This window comes from Oryzias latipes, chromosome 22, assembly GCF_002234675.1.
Source record: "Oryzias latipes chromosome 22, ASM223467v1".
Classification (NCBI taxonomy): Eukaryota; Metazoa; Chordata; class Actinopteri; order Beloniformes; family Adrianichthyidae; genus Oryzias; species Oryzias latipes.
In genome coordinates this window covers 12,446,347-12,466,094 of record NC_019880.2, presented here as the reverse complement: position 1 = coordinate 12,466,094, position 19,748 = coordinate 12,446,347, and the positions used below count along the sequence as shown (strand labels likewise).

Here is a 19,748-nt window from a genome sequence, read left to right as displayed (position 1 = left end):
GAAGAACAACAACTGGTGTCAAGCCAGCCCTCTCTCGTCGAACGGCTGTCAAGTGAGCCCTCTCTTAAAAACAGTGTGCCGCGTTCTTCCGTACATTACGGTAACAGCAAGAAGTAATATTTTTTTAAAGGTAAAAACATAGTTTAAGAACTGTCATTACATTTATATGTATGTACAAACATGCCCCCGTATAAATATATATCTATATCTATGTATATATTTAAAAGTCTGAGTAAATTTCAAAATAAAACACAATTCAAATCATGAATTGAGGAGTACTTATAATGTTGACATGGGTCTAAAAATTCTGCTTGTTTTCAGTGAGTCATTTCACTTCTCACTGATAGTATCCTACCTGGTGATGTCACAATGAAAGTTTCGGAGGGATCTGATGTGGAATTTCAAAATAAAACCCAAGTGAAATCTGCTATAAATGTGTTTTTGCCATAGGTTCACATACGTCTAAAAAGATAACTGCTAGTTTTCAGAGAGTCATTTCACTTTTCACTGATAGTGTCCCACCTGGTGATGTCACAATGAAAGTTTCGGAGGGATCTGATGTGGAATTTCAAAATAAAACCCAAGTGAAATCTGCTATAAATGTGTTTTTGCCATAGGTTCACATACGTCTAAAAAGATAACTGCTAGTTTTCAGTGAGTCATTTCACTTCTCACTGATAGTATCCTACCTGGTGATGTCACAATAAAAGTTTCGGAGGGATCTGATGTGGAATTTCAAAATAAAACCCAATTGAAATCTGCTATAAATGTGTTTTTGCCATAGGTTCACATACTTCTAAAAAGAAAACTGCTAGTTTTAAGAGAGTCATTTCACTTCTCACTGATAGTGTCCCACCTGGTGATGTCATTAAATAAGTTTCAGACAGATCTGATGTGGAATTTCAAAATAAAACCCAAGTGAAATCTGCTATAAATGTGATTTTGCCATAGGTTCACATACTTCTAAAAAGAAAACTGCTAGTTTTCAGTGAGTCATTTCACTTCTCACTGATAGTGTCCCACCTGGTGATGTCACATAAAAAGTTTCAGGCAGATCTGATGTGGAATTACAAAATAAAACCCAAGTGAAATCTGCTATAAATGTGTTTTTGCCATAGGTTCACATAAGTCTAAAAAGAAAACTGCTAGTTTTCAGTGAGTCATTTCACTTCTCACTGATAGTATCCTACCTTGTGGTGTCACAATAAAGGTTTCAGAGGGATCTGATGTGGAATTTCAAAATAAAACCCAATCGAAATCTGCTATAAATGTGTTTTTGCCATAGATTCACATACGTCTAAAAAAAAAACTGCTAGTTTTCAGTGAGTCATTCCACTTCTCACTGATAGTGTCCCACCTGGTGATGTCATTAAATAAGTTTCAGACAGATCTGATGTGGAATTTCAAAATAAAACCCAAGTGAAATCTGCTATAAATGTGATTTTGCCATAGGTTCACATACTTCTAAAAAGAAAACTGCTAGTTTTCAGTGAGTCATTTCACTTCTCACATATAGTGTCCTACCTGGTGATGTCACAATAAAAGTTTCAGAGGGATCTGATGTGGAATTTCAAATTAAAACCCAAGTGAAATATGCTATAAATGTGTTTTTGCCATTGGTTCACATACTTCTAAAAAGAAAACTGCTAGTTTTCAGTGAGCCATTTCACTTCTCACTGATAGTGTCCCGCCTGGTGATGTCACATAAAAATTTTCAGGCAGATCTGATGTGGAATTACAAAATAAAACCCAATTGAAATCGGCTATAAATGTGTTTTTGCCATAGGTTCACATAAGTCTAAAAAGAAAACTGCTAGTTTTCAGAGAGTCATTTCACTTCCCACTGATAGTATCCTACCTGGTGATGTCACATAATAAGTTTCAGGCAGATCTGATGTGGAATTTCAAAATAAAACCCAATTGAAATCTGCTATAAATGTGTTTTTGCCATAGGTTCAAATATGTCTAAGAAAGAAACCAGTAGTTTTCAGAGAGTCACTTCACTTTTCACTGATAGTGTCCCATCTGGTGATGTCATTAAATAAGTTTCAGACAGATCTGATGTGGAATTTCGAAATAAAACCTAATTGAAATCGGCTATAAATGCGTTTCTACCAAATTTTCACAAAGGTCTAAAAATAAAACTTTTTTTTTCTTTTTCCTAATGGGGGCCTTGCAGAACATAATTTAGAAGCACTTATGTAAACCAAGGATCTGCTATCTAATGCTCCGGAGCTGTCATGCAGCTCTGTTGCTTTAAAGAAAAATGCTGGTAAAAGTTAAATTTTTCCATTTATTATTATATATTTTTCAATGACGTCATCTTACCCACTCTTGACATAACACTAAATTTAGGAGGCCTTGTATGCTTGATGATGGTTAAATCCACTGTCAGAACTATTTATTATTAGATTCAGTTCAAAACACATTCCTATGTTCTGTTGCACCACAACACCTTCTGTTCAGAGAATGCACTTAAATTATAGAATTGCATTATAATGATAACTTTAAGTAAATCTGCTCAGCAGGAGGATTGTTTTTGACACAAGGTAGCCAGTTATGCTCATTTCAGTCATTGTTTTGGGCATTTTGACTCCAAACGGTTGTTGTGTGTTCAGACGTTTGAAATTTAAAATTAACAACCAATTAAAATCACTGAAAGTGCCCCACCTGGTGACGTCACATGCTAAGTTTCAGACGGATCTGATGTGCAATTTCAACAACACTTCACTCCGTAGAGTTCTAAAGTTGTCCTCCATTGCGTTCTCGAACCGAAGTCAAAATTCAATATATAAAGCGCACTGCACCACAGGACACTACGTACATCTTTGTGGAAATCTGAAGACTTTTACGCGCGCCCCATTGTTGCAATTCATCGAGAGCAGGAAGCGAAGATGTCCAAGAAAAAACCTGGGTGAGTGATCTTATCTGATAACTTATTAATATGTATGAAAACATTGCTAATACAGATAGGGTAGGATTTGTCTTTGTAAGTTGCAATGCTGTTCATTTAAAATTCCACATCAGATCTGTCTGAAACTTATTTAATGACATCACCAGATGGGACACTATCAGTGAGAAGTGAAATAACTCTCTGAAAACTAGCAGTTTCTTTCTTAGACCTTTGTGAAAATTTGGTAGAAACGCATTTATAGCCGATTTCAATTGGGGTTTTATTTTAAAATTCCACATCAGATCCCTCTGAAACTTATTTAATGACATCACCAGGTAGGACACTATCAGTGAGAAGTGAAATGACTCTCTGAAAACTAGCAGTTTCTTTCTTAGACATATTTGAACATATGTCAAAAACACATTTATAGCCATTTCAATTAGGTTTTATTTTGAAATTCCACATAAGATCTGTCTGAAACGTTTTATGTGACATCACCAGATGGGACACTATCAGTGAGAAGTGAAATGACTCTCTGAAAACTAGCAGTTTCTTTCTTAGACATATGTGATCATATGGCAAAAACAAAATTTATAGAAGATTTCAATTGGGTTTTATTTTGAAATTCCACATCAGGTCTGCCTGAAACTTTTTATGTGACATCACCAGGTGGGACACTATCAGTGAGAAGTGAAATGACTCTCTGAAAACTAGCAGTTTTCTTTTTAGACGTATGTGAACCTATGGCAAAATCACATTTATAGCAGATTTCACTTGGGTTTTATTTTGAAATTCCACATCAGATCCCTCTGAAACTTTTATTGTGACATCACAAGGTAGGATACTATCAGTGAGAAGTGAAATGACTCTCTGAAAACAAGCAGTTTTCTTTTTAGACGTATGTGATCCTATGGCAAAAACACATTTATAGCAGATTTCAATTGGGTTTTATTTTGAAATTCCACATCAGATCTGCCTGAAACTTTTTATGTGACATCACCAGGTGGGACACTATCAGTGAGAAGTGAAATGACTCTCTGAAAACTAGCAGTTTTCTTTTTAGACTTATGTGAACCTATGGCAAAAACACATTTATAGAAGATTTCACTTGGGTTTTATTTTGAAATTCTACATCAGATCCCTCTGAAACTTTTATTGTGACATCACCAGGTAGGACACTATCAGTGAGAAGTGAAATGACTCACTGAAAACTAGCAGTTTTCTTTTTAGAAGTAAGTATGTGAACCTATGGCAAAATCACATTTATAGCACATTTCACTTGGGTTTTATTTTGAAATTCTACATCAGATCCCTCTGAAACTTTTATTGTGACATCACCAGGTAGGACACTATCAGTGAGAAGTGAAATGACTCACTGAAAACTAGCAGTTTTCTTTTTAGAAGTATGTGAATCTATGGCATAATCACATTTATAGCCGATTTCACTTGGGTTTTATTTTGAAATTCCACATCAGATCCCTCTGAAACTTATTTAATGACATCACCAGGTAGGATACTATCAGTGAGAAGTGAAATGACTCTCTGAAAACAAGCAGTTTTCTTTTTAGACGTATGTGATCCTATGGCAAAAACACATTTATAGCAGATTTCAATTGGGTTTTATTTTGAAATTCCACATCAGATCTGCCTGAAACTTTTTATGTGACATCACCAGGTGGGACACTATCAGTGAGAAGTGAAATGACTCTCTGAAAACTAGCAGTTTTCTTTTTAGACTTATGTGAACCTATGGCAAAAACACATTTATAGAAGATTTCACTTGGGTTTTATTTTGAAATTCTACATCAGATCCCTCTGAAACTTTTATTGTGACATCACCAGGTAGGACACTATCAGTGAGAAGTGAAATGACTCACTGAAATCTAGCAGTTTTCTTTTTAGAAGTATGTGAACCTATGGCATAATCACATTTATAGCACATTTCACTTGGGTTTTATTTTGAAATTCTACATCAGATCCCTCTGAAACTTTTATTGTGACATCACCAGGTAGGACACTATCAGTGAGAAGTGAAATGACTCACTGAAAACTAGCAGTTTTCTTTTTAGAAGTATGTGAATCTATGGCAAAATCACATTTATAGACGATTTCAATTGGGTTTTATTTTGTAATTCCACATCAGATCCCTCTGAAACTTTTATTGTGACATCACCAGGTAGGATACTATCAGTGAGAAGTGAAATCACTCACTGAAATCTAGCAGTTTTTTTTCTGAGACTTACGTAAACATATGTCAAAAACACATTTATAGCCGTTTTCAATTGGGTTTTATTTTGAAATTCCACATCAGATCTGTCTGAAACTAATTAAATGACATCACCAGATGGGACACTATCAGTGAGAAGAGAAATGACTCACTGAAAACTAGCAGTTTCTTTCTTAGACATATTTGAACATATGGCAAAAACAAAATTTATAGAAGATTTCAATTGGGTTTTATTTTGAAATTCCACATCAGATTTGCCTGAAACTTTTTATGTGACATCACCAGGTGGGACACTATCAGTGAGAAGTGAAATGACTCTCTGAAAACTAGCAGTTTTCTTTTTAGACTTATGTGAACCTATGGCAAAAACACATTTATAACAGATTTCACTTGGGTTTTATTTTGAAATTCTACATCAGATCCCTCTGAAACTTTTATTGTGACATCACCAGGTAGGACACTATCAGTGAGAAGTGAAATGACTCACTGAAAACTAGCAGTTTTCTTTTTAGAAGTATGTGAACCTATGGCAAAATCACATTTATAGCACATTTCACTTGGGTTTTATTTTGATATTCCACATCAGATCTGTCTGAAACTTATTTAATGACATCACCAGGTGGGACACTATCAGTGAGAAGTGAAATGACTCTCTGAAAACTAGCAGTTTTCTTTTCAGACGTATGTGAACCTATGGCAAAAACACATTTATAGCAGATTTTAATTGGGTTTTATTTTGAAATTCCACATCAGATCCCTCTGAAACTTTTATTGTGACATCACCAGGTAGGATACTATCAGTGAGAAGTGAAATCACTCACTGAAATCTAGCAGTTTTTTTCCTGAGACTTACGTAAACATGTCAAAAACACATTTATAGCCGTTTCAATTGGGTTTTATTTTGAAATTCCACATCAGATCTGCCTGAAACTTATTTAATGACATCACCAGGTGGGACAATATCAATGAGAAGTGAAATGACTCTCTGAAAACTAGCAGTTTCTTTCTTAGACATATTTGAACATATGGCAAAAACAAAATTTATAGAAGATTTCAATTGGGTTTTATTTTGAAATTCCACATCAGATCTGCCTGAAACTTTTTATGTGAAATCACCAGGTGGGACACTATCAGTGAGAAGTGAAATGACTCTCTGAAAACTAGCAGTTTTCTTTTTAGACGTATGTGAACCTATGGCAAAATCACATTTATAGCAGATTTCACTTGGGTTTTATTTTGAAATTCCACATCAGATCCCTCTGAAACTTTTATTGTGACATCACCAGGTAGGATACTATCAGTGAGAAGTGAAATGACTCTCTGAAAACAAGCAGTTTTCTTTTTAGACGTATGTGATCCTATGGCAAAAACACATTTATAGCAGATTTCAATTGGGTTTTATTTTGAAATTCCACATCAGATCTGCCTGAAACTTATTTAATGACATCACCAGGTGGGACACTATCAGTGAGAAGTGAAATGACTCTCTGAAAACTAGCAGTTTTCTTTTTAGACTTATGTGAACCTATGGCAAAAACACATTTATAGCAGATTTCAATTGGGTTTTATTTTGAATCTCCACATCAGATCCCTCTGAAACTTTCATTGTGACATCACCAGGTAGGATACTATCAGTGAGAAGTGAAATGACTCACTGAAAACTAGCAGAATTTTTAGACCCATGTCAACATTATAAGTACTCCTCAATTCATGATTTGAATTGTGTTTTATTTTGAAATTTACTCAGACTTTTAAATATATACATAGATATAGATATATATTCATACGGGGGCATGTTTGTATATACATATAAATGTAATGACAGTTCTTACACTATGTTTTTACCTTTAAAAAATATGACTTCTTGCTGTTACCGTAATGTACGGAAGAACGCGGCACACTGTTTTTAAGAGAGGGCTCACTTGACAGCCTTTCGACGAGAGAGGGCTGGCTTGACACCAGTGAACAACACGTAGCGGCAGGAAGAACATATGGTGACAATTAGATTTTTGTTTTAAAACACGTTTTACAAAATATATTAACAGACTTACATGTGGATTTATTTATGCAAATAAGATTAAAAAAACACTTGTCAGTCACAGAAACTACTATTTTCCCTTCTTATAAAGATGAGAGGTTTGTATCGTTCATCATAGAAACTCTTCAACTGTGAGTTGAAAAACAAAAAAGTAAAAGGAGAATTTAGTATATCGCATTGTATGATTTAAAAAAACCTTGTATGTATATGTCATCTATTTGGTCAATGTGAGGGACTGAGGGGCTAAATTATTATTTTAAAAAATTGTGTGTTTTTACATAAACAGTAAAAAAATGTACAAACTGGGCCCATATAAGAGGTCAGCAGAAATTTTGAAAATTAATTAAATTTTAACATTTAACTGTTTTTCCTCAAACAAATGAAATAATAAAGCAGCTTAACAATGTTTTAAAATAGAAAAAACAACACAAGATAAAACATTGAAATAATAACAATTACATTAAAATAGGGGCATGCTAATTAGAAGTCATAATTCTAGAACTTGAAATAGTCTTATTGTTTTGGATTACTTCCAACTATATATTTTTAAATTTAATAGAGGCCCAATAAATGCAAGTCAATTTTCATAAAATTATTTGTTAAGGGGACTTTTCCTGACCAATTTCTCTTAATAATATTTTGGTAAAATTATAATTAGGGTTTTTAAGTATGTTTCACCGGAATGGGAAATTTCGTCCATCCATCCATCCATCCATCCATCCATCCATCCATCCATCCATCCATCCATCCATCCATCCATCCATCCATCCATCCATCCATCCATCCATCCATCCATCCATCCATCTTCTTCTACTTATCTGACACCAGGTCGAGGGGGCAGCAGTCTCAGCAAAGATGCCCAGACTTCCCTCGTCCCAGCTACGTCCTCCAGCTCCTCTGGTGATACCACGAGGCGTTCCCAGGCCAGCCGAGAATCACAGTCCCTCCAGCCTCTCCTGGGTCTTCCCCGGGGCCTCCGCCCAGTGGGACAAGCCCGAAACACCTCCCCAGGGAGGCGTCCAGGAGGCATCCAGACTAGATGCCCGAGCAACCTTAACTGGCTCCTCTCAATGTGGAGGGGAAGTGGTTCAACACCAAGTTCTCTGTGGGTGACTGAGCTTCTCACCCTATCTCTAAGGGAGCATCCAGCCATTCTCCTCTGTGAACCACCGCCTTCACATGTTAGAGGAGTTTGAGAGTTCAAGTGATCCCAGGAGCCGAGCTGTCTGGGGCTGAAGCCCCTGGTAGGGTCTCCCATGGGAGACAGGTTCTGGGTGACAAGTCAGACAAAGAGCAGTTCAGAAGCCCCTTATGAGAAGCATAATCAAGGACCCAGCTACGTTGCCCGGATTGGAGTCACCAAGGCCCCACTCTGGAGGCAGGGCTGGGGTTGGGGTTCACAGGCAAGTGCCGGGGCTCTTCCCACTGGCCCCAGTCGGGCCCAGCCGAAGGAATGAAGTGGGAGTACCCTCCCATGGGCCCACCACCCATAGGAAACCTCAAAAGGGGCTGGTGCAATGTGGTTTGGGTGGCAGTCAAAGGCGGGTGCCTCAGCAGCCCAAACCCCGGTCATGATACTTGCCTTTTGGGAAATTCAGTCATTAAATGCAAATATCTTATCCAACTAAAAGGAATTAACTGATAAGAAAACACACCAGGGAAACATGTTAAAAAAGAAAGAAAGAAAAGAAAAACAATAGAAAAGAAAAGGAAAAAGTAGACAAATAATAAACATAAATGAGTGACCCCATGGAATTAAATAAAAAAAAAACATTTTAAATTAGTCTGTTGCACAAAAGTGTAGAATTAATGCTAATGCATGTATATTTGCACCAATAAACATTCAGGAAAATAATACAATGTGAGTCTTTTTTTTTCTACATTCAGTAACTCACTGTTATTCATTACAGACCTCTCTCATCTTTTCAACAATACAGGTCATTATTTTTCTTGCAGAACGTTCTGTATTATTCAGCAGCGTATGCCTCTTCAAAAAGGGTTTCCAGAATGTTGTTTTTGGATCAAAACACCATTGAGGCTTTCACACTAGTAAAACAGCTTCTGCAATAGATTATGCTATCTACCAGTAGTCTCTCTTTTTATCATAGGAGTTACCCACAATGGCGTCTTGTGGCCCCAAAAATTTGTACGACAAACGTCTGTTTTGTGCAACTTTCTGTTTCAAAGACTTCACCTTTAACATTTATACATTATGAAATGGATAAAATATGGGATGACTACATGCACTTCCGTTATCCAGTAATTCAATCTGAGTCAAAAAATATTATAATTATTTATGTTATAGTTTAATTTTTTGGTAGCATCAAAATGTGCATGTCTGCAAACTTCTTGTTTATATTGATACGCACCATTTCAAAACAAATGTCAAAATGAGGAGCTATTTTAATGTTAAGGCTTATCATTCTTTAATTTTTTTATTTGTTTAAGTTTTAAAATCTAGACTTTGATATCAACCCATTTTTAAGTTTATTATGTTTAAAGAATATGTTTAGTAGAGACATTAAAGAGGAACATATCTCTCATGCAGAACATAGCTCACCTTAGGGTATGAGGAAAAACCATTTAAAAGGTATGAGGAAGTCCCTTTCATCAGGAAGAAAAAAAAAGAATTAGTAAGAAGTGATTTCAACTTGAACTGTCTTTGTGTATAAGACCTACATGTTTCAAAAGAACTACACTGGTGGTTTGTCATATGAAAACTGAGACAATTGCAGGCACAACAGTATCAAGTGCCTCTATTGTTCCTCTCTTTAAGAATCAAGATTTTTCATTGGGTTGCATAGTTCCTCTGCGTGAGAACTGATTTGTTGAACTAGTTTGTTTAATAACCATTTCCAGCGTAGACAAGACAGACAAGGAAGATTGTTTTTCTTTTTTCTTTCCAAAGAAGTGATTGTGTAATACTGAAGCAGTCAATGCAGGATGTCGAAAGATGTGTTGCTGTTTTACTTCCACTGCACTGCATTTATGGTCTGATAAAAAGGAGAACCATCGGATAGCTTTTTGACGATGTCAGAGTAGCTTCGGTGAAAGACAACAGAGATCGATCAATTTGATCAGCCTTTGTCACAAAATAGGATTTAAATGTTGAACATAAAATCTATCAGACAATCATCTTGTTGGAAAATAAACTTTATCTATATTTGTTGTAACTTTTCCTTGCTTCATTGCTCGTTAAAAAACCACACCATCATCATCTGGAGCAGCAGATTAAAGTGAAACAAAACAAAGCTGAACATGTCCTTAAAAGGCATCCCACCTCACTGCACAAGGAGCTGAAATCTGAAGACTGCCAGCAGACCTCAGCTCCCCCAAACCACTTACTCCTATCATGAAAAACAGAAATCCACAGAGTAGTTTTCTCTTTTCTGGACTCTACGAGGTAGATTCTGATTTTTTTCATTGTTCATCGCTGTTTGCATTTGAAAAAGACTGTCCTCCTTTGGGTTTTCTTCGTCAGGTTTGATTAAAAAAAAATATCTTCAATGATGATAGCTGTCTGCAGGTCAAAGTGGCTTTACCACAAAATGAGCAGCACCATGAAAAACAGACCAACAGTTTGTCTCACAACTCGCCACACTTCATCTGATATCACAACAAACGTCAATGGGTGAGACAATTTACTATAATGTATGTATTTTATAAAGATATTCTGTGTTTTACATCTATATTTGTGAATATCCCTTACTTTAGGTATAAATAATTGCATTTTTAAGAAAAAATAACTCAAATAGAAACAACTATATAAACACATAAAGATTAATTCAATGCCATACGTTGGCCATTATGTCCACTTTTAAAGAGCATTTTTGTATTTATAAATTGAAAGATCTTGGTTTTCTCATGGATGTTGCTGTCAAATTTAAGTTTTTGTAATATTGTATGTAGCCAAAAGTGTCCAGTCACTTATAGCCAGCCCCACTTTGGGATGCAGGTAGAATATCGAGGATGGCGATCTTGGGTGTGCTGAGAGTTTAGGGTGTCACATTCTTCCAAGCACCTGAAATGCTTAGAAAACCATGCTATCGTCATGTTAGGTCATCTATCCATATAAATCCATCTCCTCCATAGATCTATTTAATATCTCCCTTCATTATTTTTCCTTTTATGTCTGTCTTTTTGTCCGTTTCTCTACTGTCCATCCTTAAGTTTTTTAGTCTTTTATTTTTAAATTTATAGTTTTGCTCTATGTATTCAATTATTTATTTTTGTTTTTGAGGGGGGTTCTATTTTCATTTGTATTTCTTCTGTTAATTTTGTATGTGGGGGCAGTAACATTTGGGAGGGGGGGCAATGTCCCCCCTGCTCATACCTATATCCGGCCATGCCAATAATATAAGTTGATTTCCAAGTAAAATAAACATAAAAATTATGGATCTTAGTCATTAACTTTTAAAACTGTAAGTAGCTCATTAAATTTAATCGGGGTCAATTATCCCATTAAAAAGATTAATTATAGATTCCCATTGAACAAAACTTTATTAATAATCATTTATCTCCTAATCAAAATCTAAGTTGAATTCTCTCAAAAGACTTCTGATTTCATTCCTCGAAATGCCGTTATTTTTATTTTTTTGAGAATCTGTCTTTTATTTTAAATGCCTTCATCTTAAAGGAAAGAGGGCGGCATGAGTCATTGATGGTGTTGTTGATATGTCACATGTGTGCAGCCGTCTGGTTCCTTCATATAGAGACCAGCCAATGAAAGGGAAACAGAGAAACGCCAGTTATCTCCAGCATTTGCCTTATCTCCCCATGTGCGTGTCTGTTGACATATATGGAGGAAACCACCGTCAGGCAGCCGCCTGACAATTCACTCCCAAAATAATCGGAACAGCTGAGCAGCTGCGCGCCGCCGTGGACTCGCTGCGATCGGGGGACAAGCCGACGAAACGATGACGAAATTCTGTTATTCGGACTATTTATCGCAATTCCGAAACCCGGGACGAAAATTGTACAATGTTGTGTCGCGACGGAGAGAAGACAGCTGGAGAGGAGACGGAACAAAAGAGCCGGAGTGAGTCTTTGTTGTGTCAGCGCGCGATAGTCACGGAAGCCGCGTTGGTTCAGTTTGTGTTTGTGGTTCCTGTGTGTCACTGAAGCGTTGGTATAAAAGGCAAAAACAATTAATAGTTTAATCAGTCACTCAAATTTTTGAAAAACGGATGTGCAACATTATGAATGATTTAACCTTTACTTTGTCTCTTTAAAGGGATGCTGATCCAGTCATCTGTGCCATCAGGAGAGGGGATGTGAAGGCACTTCAGGATCTGGCAATGTTCTCACCTCTCAGTTTGCTGAAGGAGAACAAAGATGGATGGATACCTTTGCATGATGCTGCCCTCTGTGGACAGACAGAGTGCTTGAAGACCCTTCTGAAAGGTAAGGCTTTCAAAGGGTTTAGCCCCCCAGCAAATCATTATCTGACACAGCATCCTCTGTGTTTTGTTCATCAGCCCATCCAGGTTCGGTGGACAAACGCACACTGCAGGAACAGACGTCTTTGCTGCTTGCTGTGTCCTGTGAACACCTGCCTTGTGTGCGCTGCCTTCTGGAGTTGGGGGCCGACCCTGACATCTCCAACAACAACAAAGAGACGGCTTTATACAAAGGTACAGCTAAGGAATCAAAGGAGACAATATCAGATGTGAGCCACGAAATTGGAGCTGTGTTCTGTCTCTGCAGCATGTGAACTGGAGAATTTGGAAATGGTCAGCCTCCTTCTATCATACGGTGCGTCTGTGAACCAGCGATGTGCTCATGGCTGGACAGCTCTCCATGAAGCTGTGACGCGAGATAACACAGAGATTTGTGACATACTAATAGGGGCAGGGGCCATGATCAATCCTGCTCACACTTACAGCATTCCACCTCTGAATGTAGCGGCTCAGAAAGGACACATGGGGGCACTGTGTTACCTCATTGACAAAGGTGACTTTATGCATTGGGAAAAAAACTAAATTCTAATGTATATCTTATTTCTTTTTATATATATTAACAGAATTGAGCTCTTTTAGGTGCCAATGTGAACATGCAGACATGTGACGGCATCACAGCTCTGCACGAAGCAGCTGAAAATGGCCATAAGGAAGTTGTGAATGCGTTATTGTCTAAACATGCAGATGCCAACAAACCTGCCAATTCTGGACTGCTACCACTTCATTTTGCTGCAAAATATGGACACCATGAGTGAGTTTAGCTATCGATGCTGGTAATTCTGCCGAGTAACATCCCAGCACTTATCGTCTTTCAGGTTTTTTCAACATCATTGCTTCTCTTTCTCTCAGGATTGTGTCTCAGCTCGTCTCAGTTACAAGTCGTGCCAAGCTGCGGCACAGCTGGATCAGCCCACTCCACCTGGCAGCAGAACACAACAGACACGCCGCGGCAGCTGTGCTGCTGAAGGCAGGTGCAGATGTTAATGACACTTTGGCGCACAGTCACTCCATCCAGTACCCCGATCAACGGGCCACGGCGCTCTACTTTGCCATCGCCAACGGGAGCACCAAAACAGCTGAGATGTTATTGAACGCTGGTGCCAGTCTTAGCCTGGATCCCATCAGCCCACTTCTCATGGCTGCACGTCAGGGCTGTGTGAGGAGTGTGTCCTTACTGCTGGAGCGAGGAGCTGACATGAACACCAAAATACCATCTTTTCCCACCGCATTTCCAGCTGTTGTTGCTCTTTGCATGGATAACCTGCCTCTTCTGAAGTGCCTGTTGAACCACGGCTGTGATGCACATTCTTGTTTTACCTGCACATATGGCCAGGCTCGTCATCCACTCCCAGACATAAACAATGGTTTCAGCAGTTGCAGTATTTTGCTAAATGAAAGCATGGCTCTTTTGAACAGCAATGAATCGTCAGAAAGAACAACCCAGGTGTGCATGAGACCCTCCATACATTTTACTACTGAAACATTAGTTGTTTGACGTTAAGTGTACTTATGGTTTTCCATCTCCAGTTCTGTGAGTGGATCTCAACCCCACTGATGTGTGAATGGGCAGGACCCATGATAGACCTGCTGCTGGAACACGTGGGGCAAGTTCAGCTTTGCAACAAGCTCACTGAGCTGTTGGACAGCAGGGAGGAATGGCATGATGTCAAAAGGAAGTTATGTGAGTGCTAGATAAAAATCCTACTCATTTACATTTTCACAGGAAAAAAAAAGGTCATTTGCACCTCTTCTTAGAAATGTATTTTGCATTAATGCAAATGTCCTGTCTTGCAGTGTCACCGCGTCCACTGCTGCACCTCTGCAGGTTAAAGATTCGGAGGCAGATGGGCAGAAACAGACTGAGATCCATCACAAGCTTACCTCTGCCAGACAGACTGATCAGATACTTGAGCCTCAACGACTGACTCAAAGATAACCATCACACAACAATGTCCCCAGAGACAAAATAATATTTTTCTTTAATGATTTGACATCTTTATTCTGTAAAGTTGAATTTTTATTTATAAATATCTATTTATGGATGTGATGTGACAATATGTCTCTTTAATATTTCATCTAATCTTTTAAAAATAAATTTTCAGGGAAACGTTATTCAAAAAAGTTATTGTCCAAAAGATCTGTTCAGAGAAGATGAATCATTTATTTGAAGATAAAATACTTTGTCAAATCTGTCAAACAAGACTGTGATTTCTAAAAAAAAAAAGTGTTTTCACAGATAAGAAAAATGAAGCTATGATGTTTGGGTTCATCAATGCAACCTTCTGCTAAAACTGTCATTCCCTAAATAGAGCAGGGAAAAAAGGAAAGGTCTTAATTTATAGAAATATTTCTGGTAGGTGTCATCATGCTGAATGGGTTTAATGGAAAAGTGCATTTTAGTCCATTAAAATTACAAAAATAGATGCAGCATTAATAAGTGCTTGATCATTTTAATGTAAAAATAACAATAAAAACAAAATGCTGGGTAAACAACACACAATTATCGAATTATATTGTGTCTTATTATGCCACTTAGATTAATCCAAACACACTAAAGATCGGAGTCTGGGCTGCAGGCTTGGTCGGGATCGGTTTGACCACAACATGCGTGTGGATTTTCTGTTCATAAAGATGATCAGGTCTCCCTAAATCATTTGCTGCCTTGCTCCACAGTCCCAAGGGCGGGTGGGGGACAACGATGTGGCTGTGTACAACGTGTTGACCGTGGTACTGGAAGGGGCAGCAGCTGCAAACACTTAAAGACACAGGAGAGATCAGATCCATTTTCAGGGTCTCTTTATCCGTACAGCTGCGCCGGCCGGGCGCAGGGACTTTTGGGTCAACATGAACCGTTTTTTGTTTTTCCTTTGCGCTCCCTTCACACATGCCTGCGGGGCTGCCTTTAAGTCTCATCAACGCGTTCTCCGCGTTGGTCAGCTTGGGTTCCTCCCAAAATGAGGCAGGTAGCTGACGCTTCCTCATTGGCACCTGCTCCACCGTGCTTCCCGCGCTCTCGTCTTGAACGTCAGAGCTGGCCTTCTCTGATACCGTCGCGCTCTGGTGAACGGTTCCCACCGGCTTAGCGCACTTGTAATCCACAGATCTGTGCGTGTGGCATCTTGGAGCTCTGGAGTACTTTTGGGAAAAGCGCTTAAGTTGTTTTTGAAGATATTTCCGGTGATCCACGGAGCGCCGGCAGGGAGCAGATTTATCCAAAGCCGCCTTAATGTCACTGGATGCCAAATTGACAAAATTGAGCAATGTTTTGACTTCACTGTCTGCATTCGCCATGCTTGTCCAAGTCTTTTAGTCCATGATTAAGCGTGTAGCTGAAAAAAATGGAGTGTTGGGTAATTGCGCACATGTGTCCAAAAAAACCTTAAGTTCCTAAACTAATAATTTGTGTCACAAATTAAAAAAAAATCCTCCACTCACCGTTGTTGAGTGAATCCATGCAGTCCAACACAACTAACTTCCCTCCAGTCTATCTGAGTGCTTCAACAAGTTGATTTGATATAAACTCCTTGTAGTTATGGGGCTTCTCTTGAACCAATCAGCGACCCCAGGTCCTCTCAATGCACCCCAATCAGCCTCCAAGCGCCCTAGTATCGAATTTTTCACCAGTGCAAAATGTTGTCATGGAGATCTGGAAATAGCCGCCATGGAGATGGGATATTTTACATAGATTGCGGTTTGGGAGATTAAACTTTCAAAGTGCAAAGCTGGCAAAACAACATCAACCAATAGTGGGAAAATCATCTTTATTTTATAGTAAATTTGTATAAAATCACATAAATTTGAAAATTTCAACACCTACCATAGCTTCCCCAAGAGTGATGTCAGATGTAAGATTTGGTAAGGGTGATGGGGGGGGGGGGGGGGGGGGTTGGATCTAAAGAGTGCATAACCATGGAAAGGGGCTTGAACGCTCAAGAATCTTGTCTTTCTGTTTGCCCCCTCAATCGACCAACACAAAGGCTGAATTACTCATTCAAACCTCGCGAGACAAAAGGAAAGGAGCTGGATAGCACTCCTGCATTTGTAGTCAAACATTTAGAGACTTAAATCGAGTCGTCATGAAGGAGAAAGAGTCAGACAAAGCCCATAGAATTGCCATCAGCAAACATTTTCCTGTGTCATATTATGGGGTCTCCATGGCTCCCTCTGGCCTGTGGACAATAGCACAAGTTTGCACACTCGAATACTGTCACCCTGCCAACGGAAACAAGGGCCCAAAACAGGACAATCCTCAGAGAAAGCATGGGCTCCACGGGGAAGGTTTGGAATAGAGGAGCAAAATGGGACTTCTGAAATGCTAATTGAGCTTCATGCCCTCATTGAGGTGGGGAAGGAGTCCCTATGTGTCTGCACAGCAGTGAGGGAGCAGATTCTATGCCAGCAACACCTCAGATACATGAGAGAGTATATCTGTACAGGAAGTTCAGCTATCTATAAATGAAATGGCATAATTGCCTTTAGATTTGTTTTTATTCAGTGTTTCCCCCTTGTAGTGGAGAGGCGATGGGACTCCATTGTTGTCATCTCCTCCCTTTCTCTTCACCTCTGTTCAGCTAAAAAGGCCAATTAACAATAGGAACCCCTACCCCTCTCCCCAAATCAGCCTATCACCCCACCCCTGTCCTTTTGAAGTGGAAAAGAATGAAGTAAAGAGAGTGGAAATGTGTTGCATCCAGGAGGAGTGAGTAGCGGATGAGGCCATTTCTTTGTAGATTGAGGTGATTTCTTTGGTTTTTATGCTCCTTACGCAATTTATTCCATCCTAAGAGTATCATAAAAGAGTTTTGCTGCATAACAATAAAAAAGAAAAATCCATTTGGTCAAACTGCATCATGAGCTCTTTAATCCATGCTCTGCTGCAATACATACTTTGCACTCTTCAAATATACATTAAAGAGCAATGCTTTTTAAAATCAGGTTCCAAATATTTGATGTGTGTTAGTAAATTTTGGGTTATTATGTTATAAAAATATGTTTCCTTTGTATTCAAGTTTTGACCTTTTAACCATCTTTAAGTCACTAAACCACATCGTGCATACTTTGAATTATATTAGAATTGTAAACACAAACTAAGTACACATTTTACAGAACATACATTGATTTATAGCAGAAACTCATTGAGATTTAATATCCACTACCTTGTGCAGGATTTGGTGGAACGAAGGGATTTATTTTCTTCATGTTTTTCATGAAAAATCCAGGAAATTCTATTTACAGATCAGAGCCAGGGAGATGCTCCTGCTATTTAAAATTGTAAGGTGGTGCTAATCTCTCAGAAGTATTTTAAGCTTCGTTCTGGTTGCTTTATTTAGCATGTTTTTCCATTGTAGGGAGAGAATTTATTTCACCCCAAAAAAAATTCTTGTCACTAACTGTCTCTGGGTTGCTCAATAAAACCTCGTTTGGTTGTATATGACATAAAATGACTGTGATAGACTAAATCCAAGAGGGCAGGAGTGATTTGCACTAAATGCAAAGAGCTTTGCAACTGTAAAAATAAACTAATTGTTGCACTGGTTCAAATCCAAGATGGGACCTTTCTGTTCAGAGTTTGCATGTTATCCCTGTGCATGCATGGGTTCCTCTCTCTCCAGCTTCCTCACACAGTCCAGAAATATGCTTCATAGGTTAATTAGTTACTGTAAAGTGTCCTTAGGTGTGCATGTGGGAGTGATTGTGTGCCCTGCCACAGACTGGTGACCTGTGGTGTAACCTGTCTTTGCTCATTATTAGCAGGAATAGGCTTTGGATACCCCGTGATCCCGAAAGGAATGTAGTCAGTTAAGAAAAGGGTGGATTGATTGAACTTTACGCTCAGGTAATCAAATTCTCGGTACAGCATTCAGTGAACATATATTGCATAAATGTAGGAGCCGTGGTAACAGCAGGCAACCTCACCAGCATCACTGCTTTTTGCATCAAACAATATGCTCATGTCTGCTGCTTGTTGAACACACTTACTTTCTTAATTTAAGGAATTTTGAAGATTTGAAGATTGTAGATAATAGATTGTAGATTATACTCATGCTAAATGAAGGATTTTATTGTTTTCTTTTGAGTTTTAGTGATCATGTACCATTAACCACATCCTTTGCTAAGGACAAATATGACTAATAAAGGGCAAATTCATTCTCACCCTTCAGTAAATTGATTTTTCTTTTAACATTTTCACGTGTTGACAGACTCATCCACTAGATGGCAATGCACTTCCTCTGTGCAACTCCTCACACAGGTCTACAAACATAACGCACACTGATACAAAAGAAATACAGATGACGGGGAGTTTTTTTTTTATCTGAACCCACCTTTTCTGTAAATGCCAGACCGATTTAAAATCCCCTTTTTGTTTTTTACAGGAGCTAATCTGCCCTCTGAGAGATGCAGATGTTTGCAGGAGCGATAAAGCTGAAAGACCACAGTAATTGCATTAAGAGGGTTTCTTATCAGAGTTTATATGGTCTGATGCATGTTTGTGCCAGCCTGCTGGTTACTGAATTGAGGTGAGGTAGCAGGAAGGAAACAGGAGGATCTACTTCTTTCCTCTTGTCAGATAATCAATATAGGTGCAGACTGGGGGAGATGATGGATGACCTGCTGGACATGCCAAATGTAGCTTTACTGTATGTTTCAAAAACTCAAGAAAAATCTCGGCATTGGACTGCATGGATGCGGTTTAAGGATTGCTATGGATTTTCCACTCTAAAAGTCATCCACAGCTCTTTGTATGAGCTCATCCCATTACTGCCAGTGAAGTGCTTTTTGATGGGCAGGACATGTGATAAATGTTCAGCTGCAACAAAAGGCTTTGGGCTGGTTGCTGAATTCACTGATCTTAATCCAACATTGGTTGGCTTAGATGTTTTCTTTGGAATAGACAGGCTGACACAATTGGCTCTCCCCTCTGCTATTTCACCCACAAGTGGCTTTTCTTGGAGCCAAGAAATAGACATTATTATGGCTTCATGAAACATAGAAGCAATAAAGAGCAATAAATATGGGCACCAAAGCAGTCCAGAAACAATTATTAATATGATTTATGAAAGCCATAAAAAAGTGTTTTGACGTTTTCACTTAAAAAGATCAAGAAAAAGCAGAAAATCTTCTCGCCTTTTA

At 38.5% G+C, this 19,748-nt stretch overlaps 2 protein-coding genes across 3 annotated transcripts; one reads left to right on the top strand and one right to left on the bottom strand.

Moving 5' to 3' along the window:
• Positions 1 to 10,351: 10,351 nt before the first annotated feature.
• LOC101157753 (ankyrin repeat and SOCS box protein 2) lies at positions 10,352 to 15,109 on the top strand. Of its 2 annotated transcripts, none has more exons than XM_020700629.2 (8): positions 10,352 to 10,789; positions 12,392 to 12,561; positions 12,636 to 12,791; positions 12,865 to 13,110; positions 13,197 to 13,368; positions 13,467 to 14,061; positions 14,145 to 14,298; positions 14,412 to 15,109. In XM_020700629.2, exons 1-8 carry the CDS (start codon positions 10,665 to 10,667, stop codon positions 14,540 to 14,542), a joined length of 1,749 nt encoding a protein of 582 aa, XP_020556288.1. In that variant the 5' UTR covers positions 10,352 to 10,664; the 3' UTR covers positions 14,543 to 15,109. The 2 variants fall into 2 exon arrangements, with proteins under 2 accessions (XP_020556288.1, XP_004085280.1); XM_004085232.4 differs by lacking the exon at positions 10,352 to 10,789 and adding an exon at positions 11,740 to 12,196 and having other exon boundaries at positions 14,412 to 14,627.
• On the bottom strand, positions 15,052 to 16,300 carry fam181a (family with sequence similarity 181 member A). Its single transcript, XM_004085230.4, has 2 exons — positions 16,053 to 16,300; positions 15,052 to 15,946 (listed from the first exon to the last, which is right to left on the bottom strand). The coding sequence occupies exon 2, from the start codon at positions 15,906 to 15,908 to the stop codon at positions 15,150 to 15,152; it is 759 nt and encodes a 252-aa protein (XP_004085278.1). The 5' UTR covers positions 15,909 to 15,946; positions 16,053 to 16,300; the 3' UTR covers positions 15,052 to 15,149.
• Between the last annotated feature and the right edge of the window lie 3,448 nt (positions 16,301 to 19,748).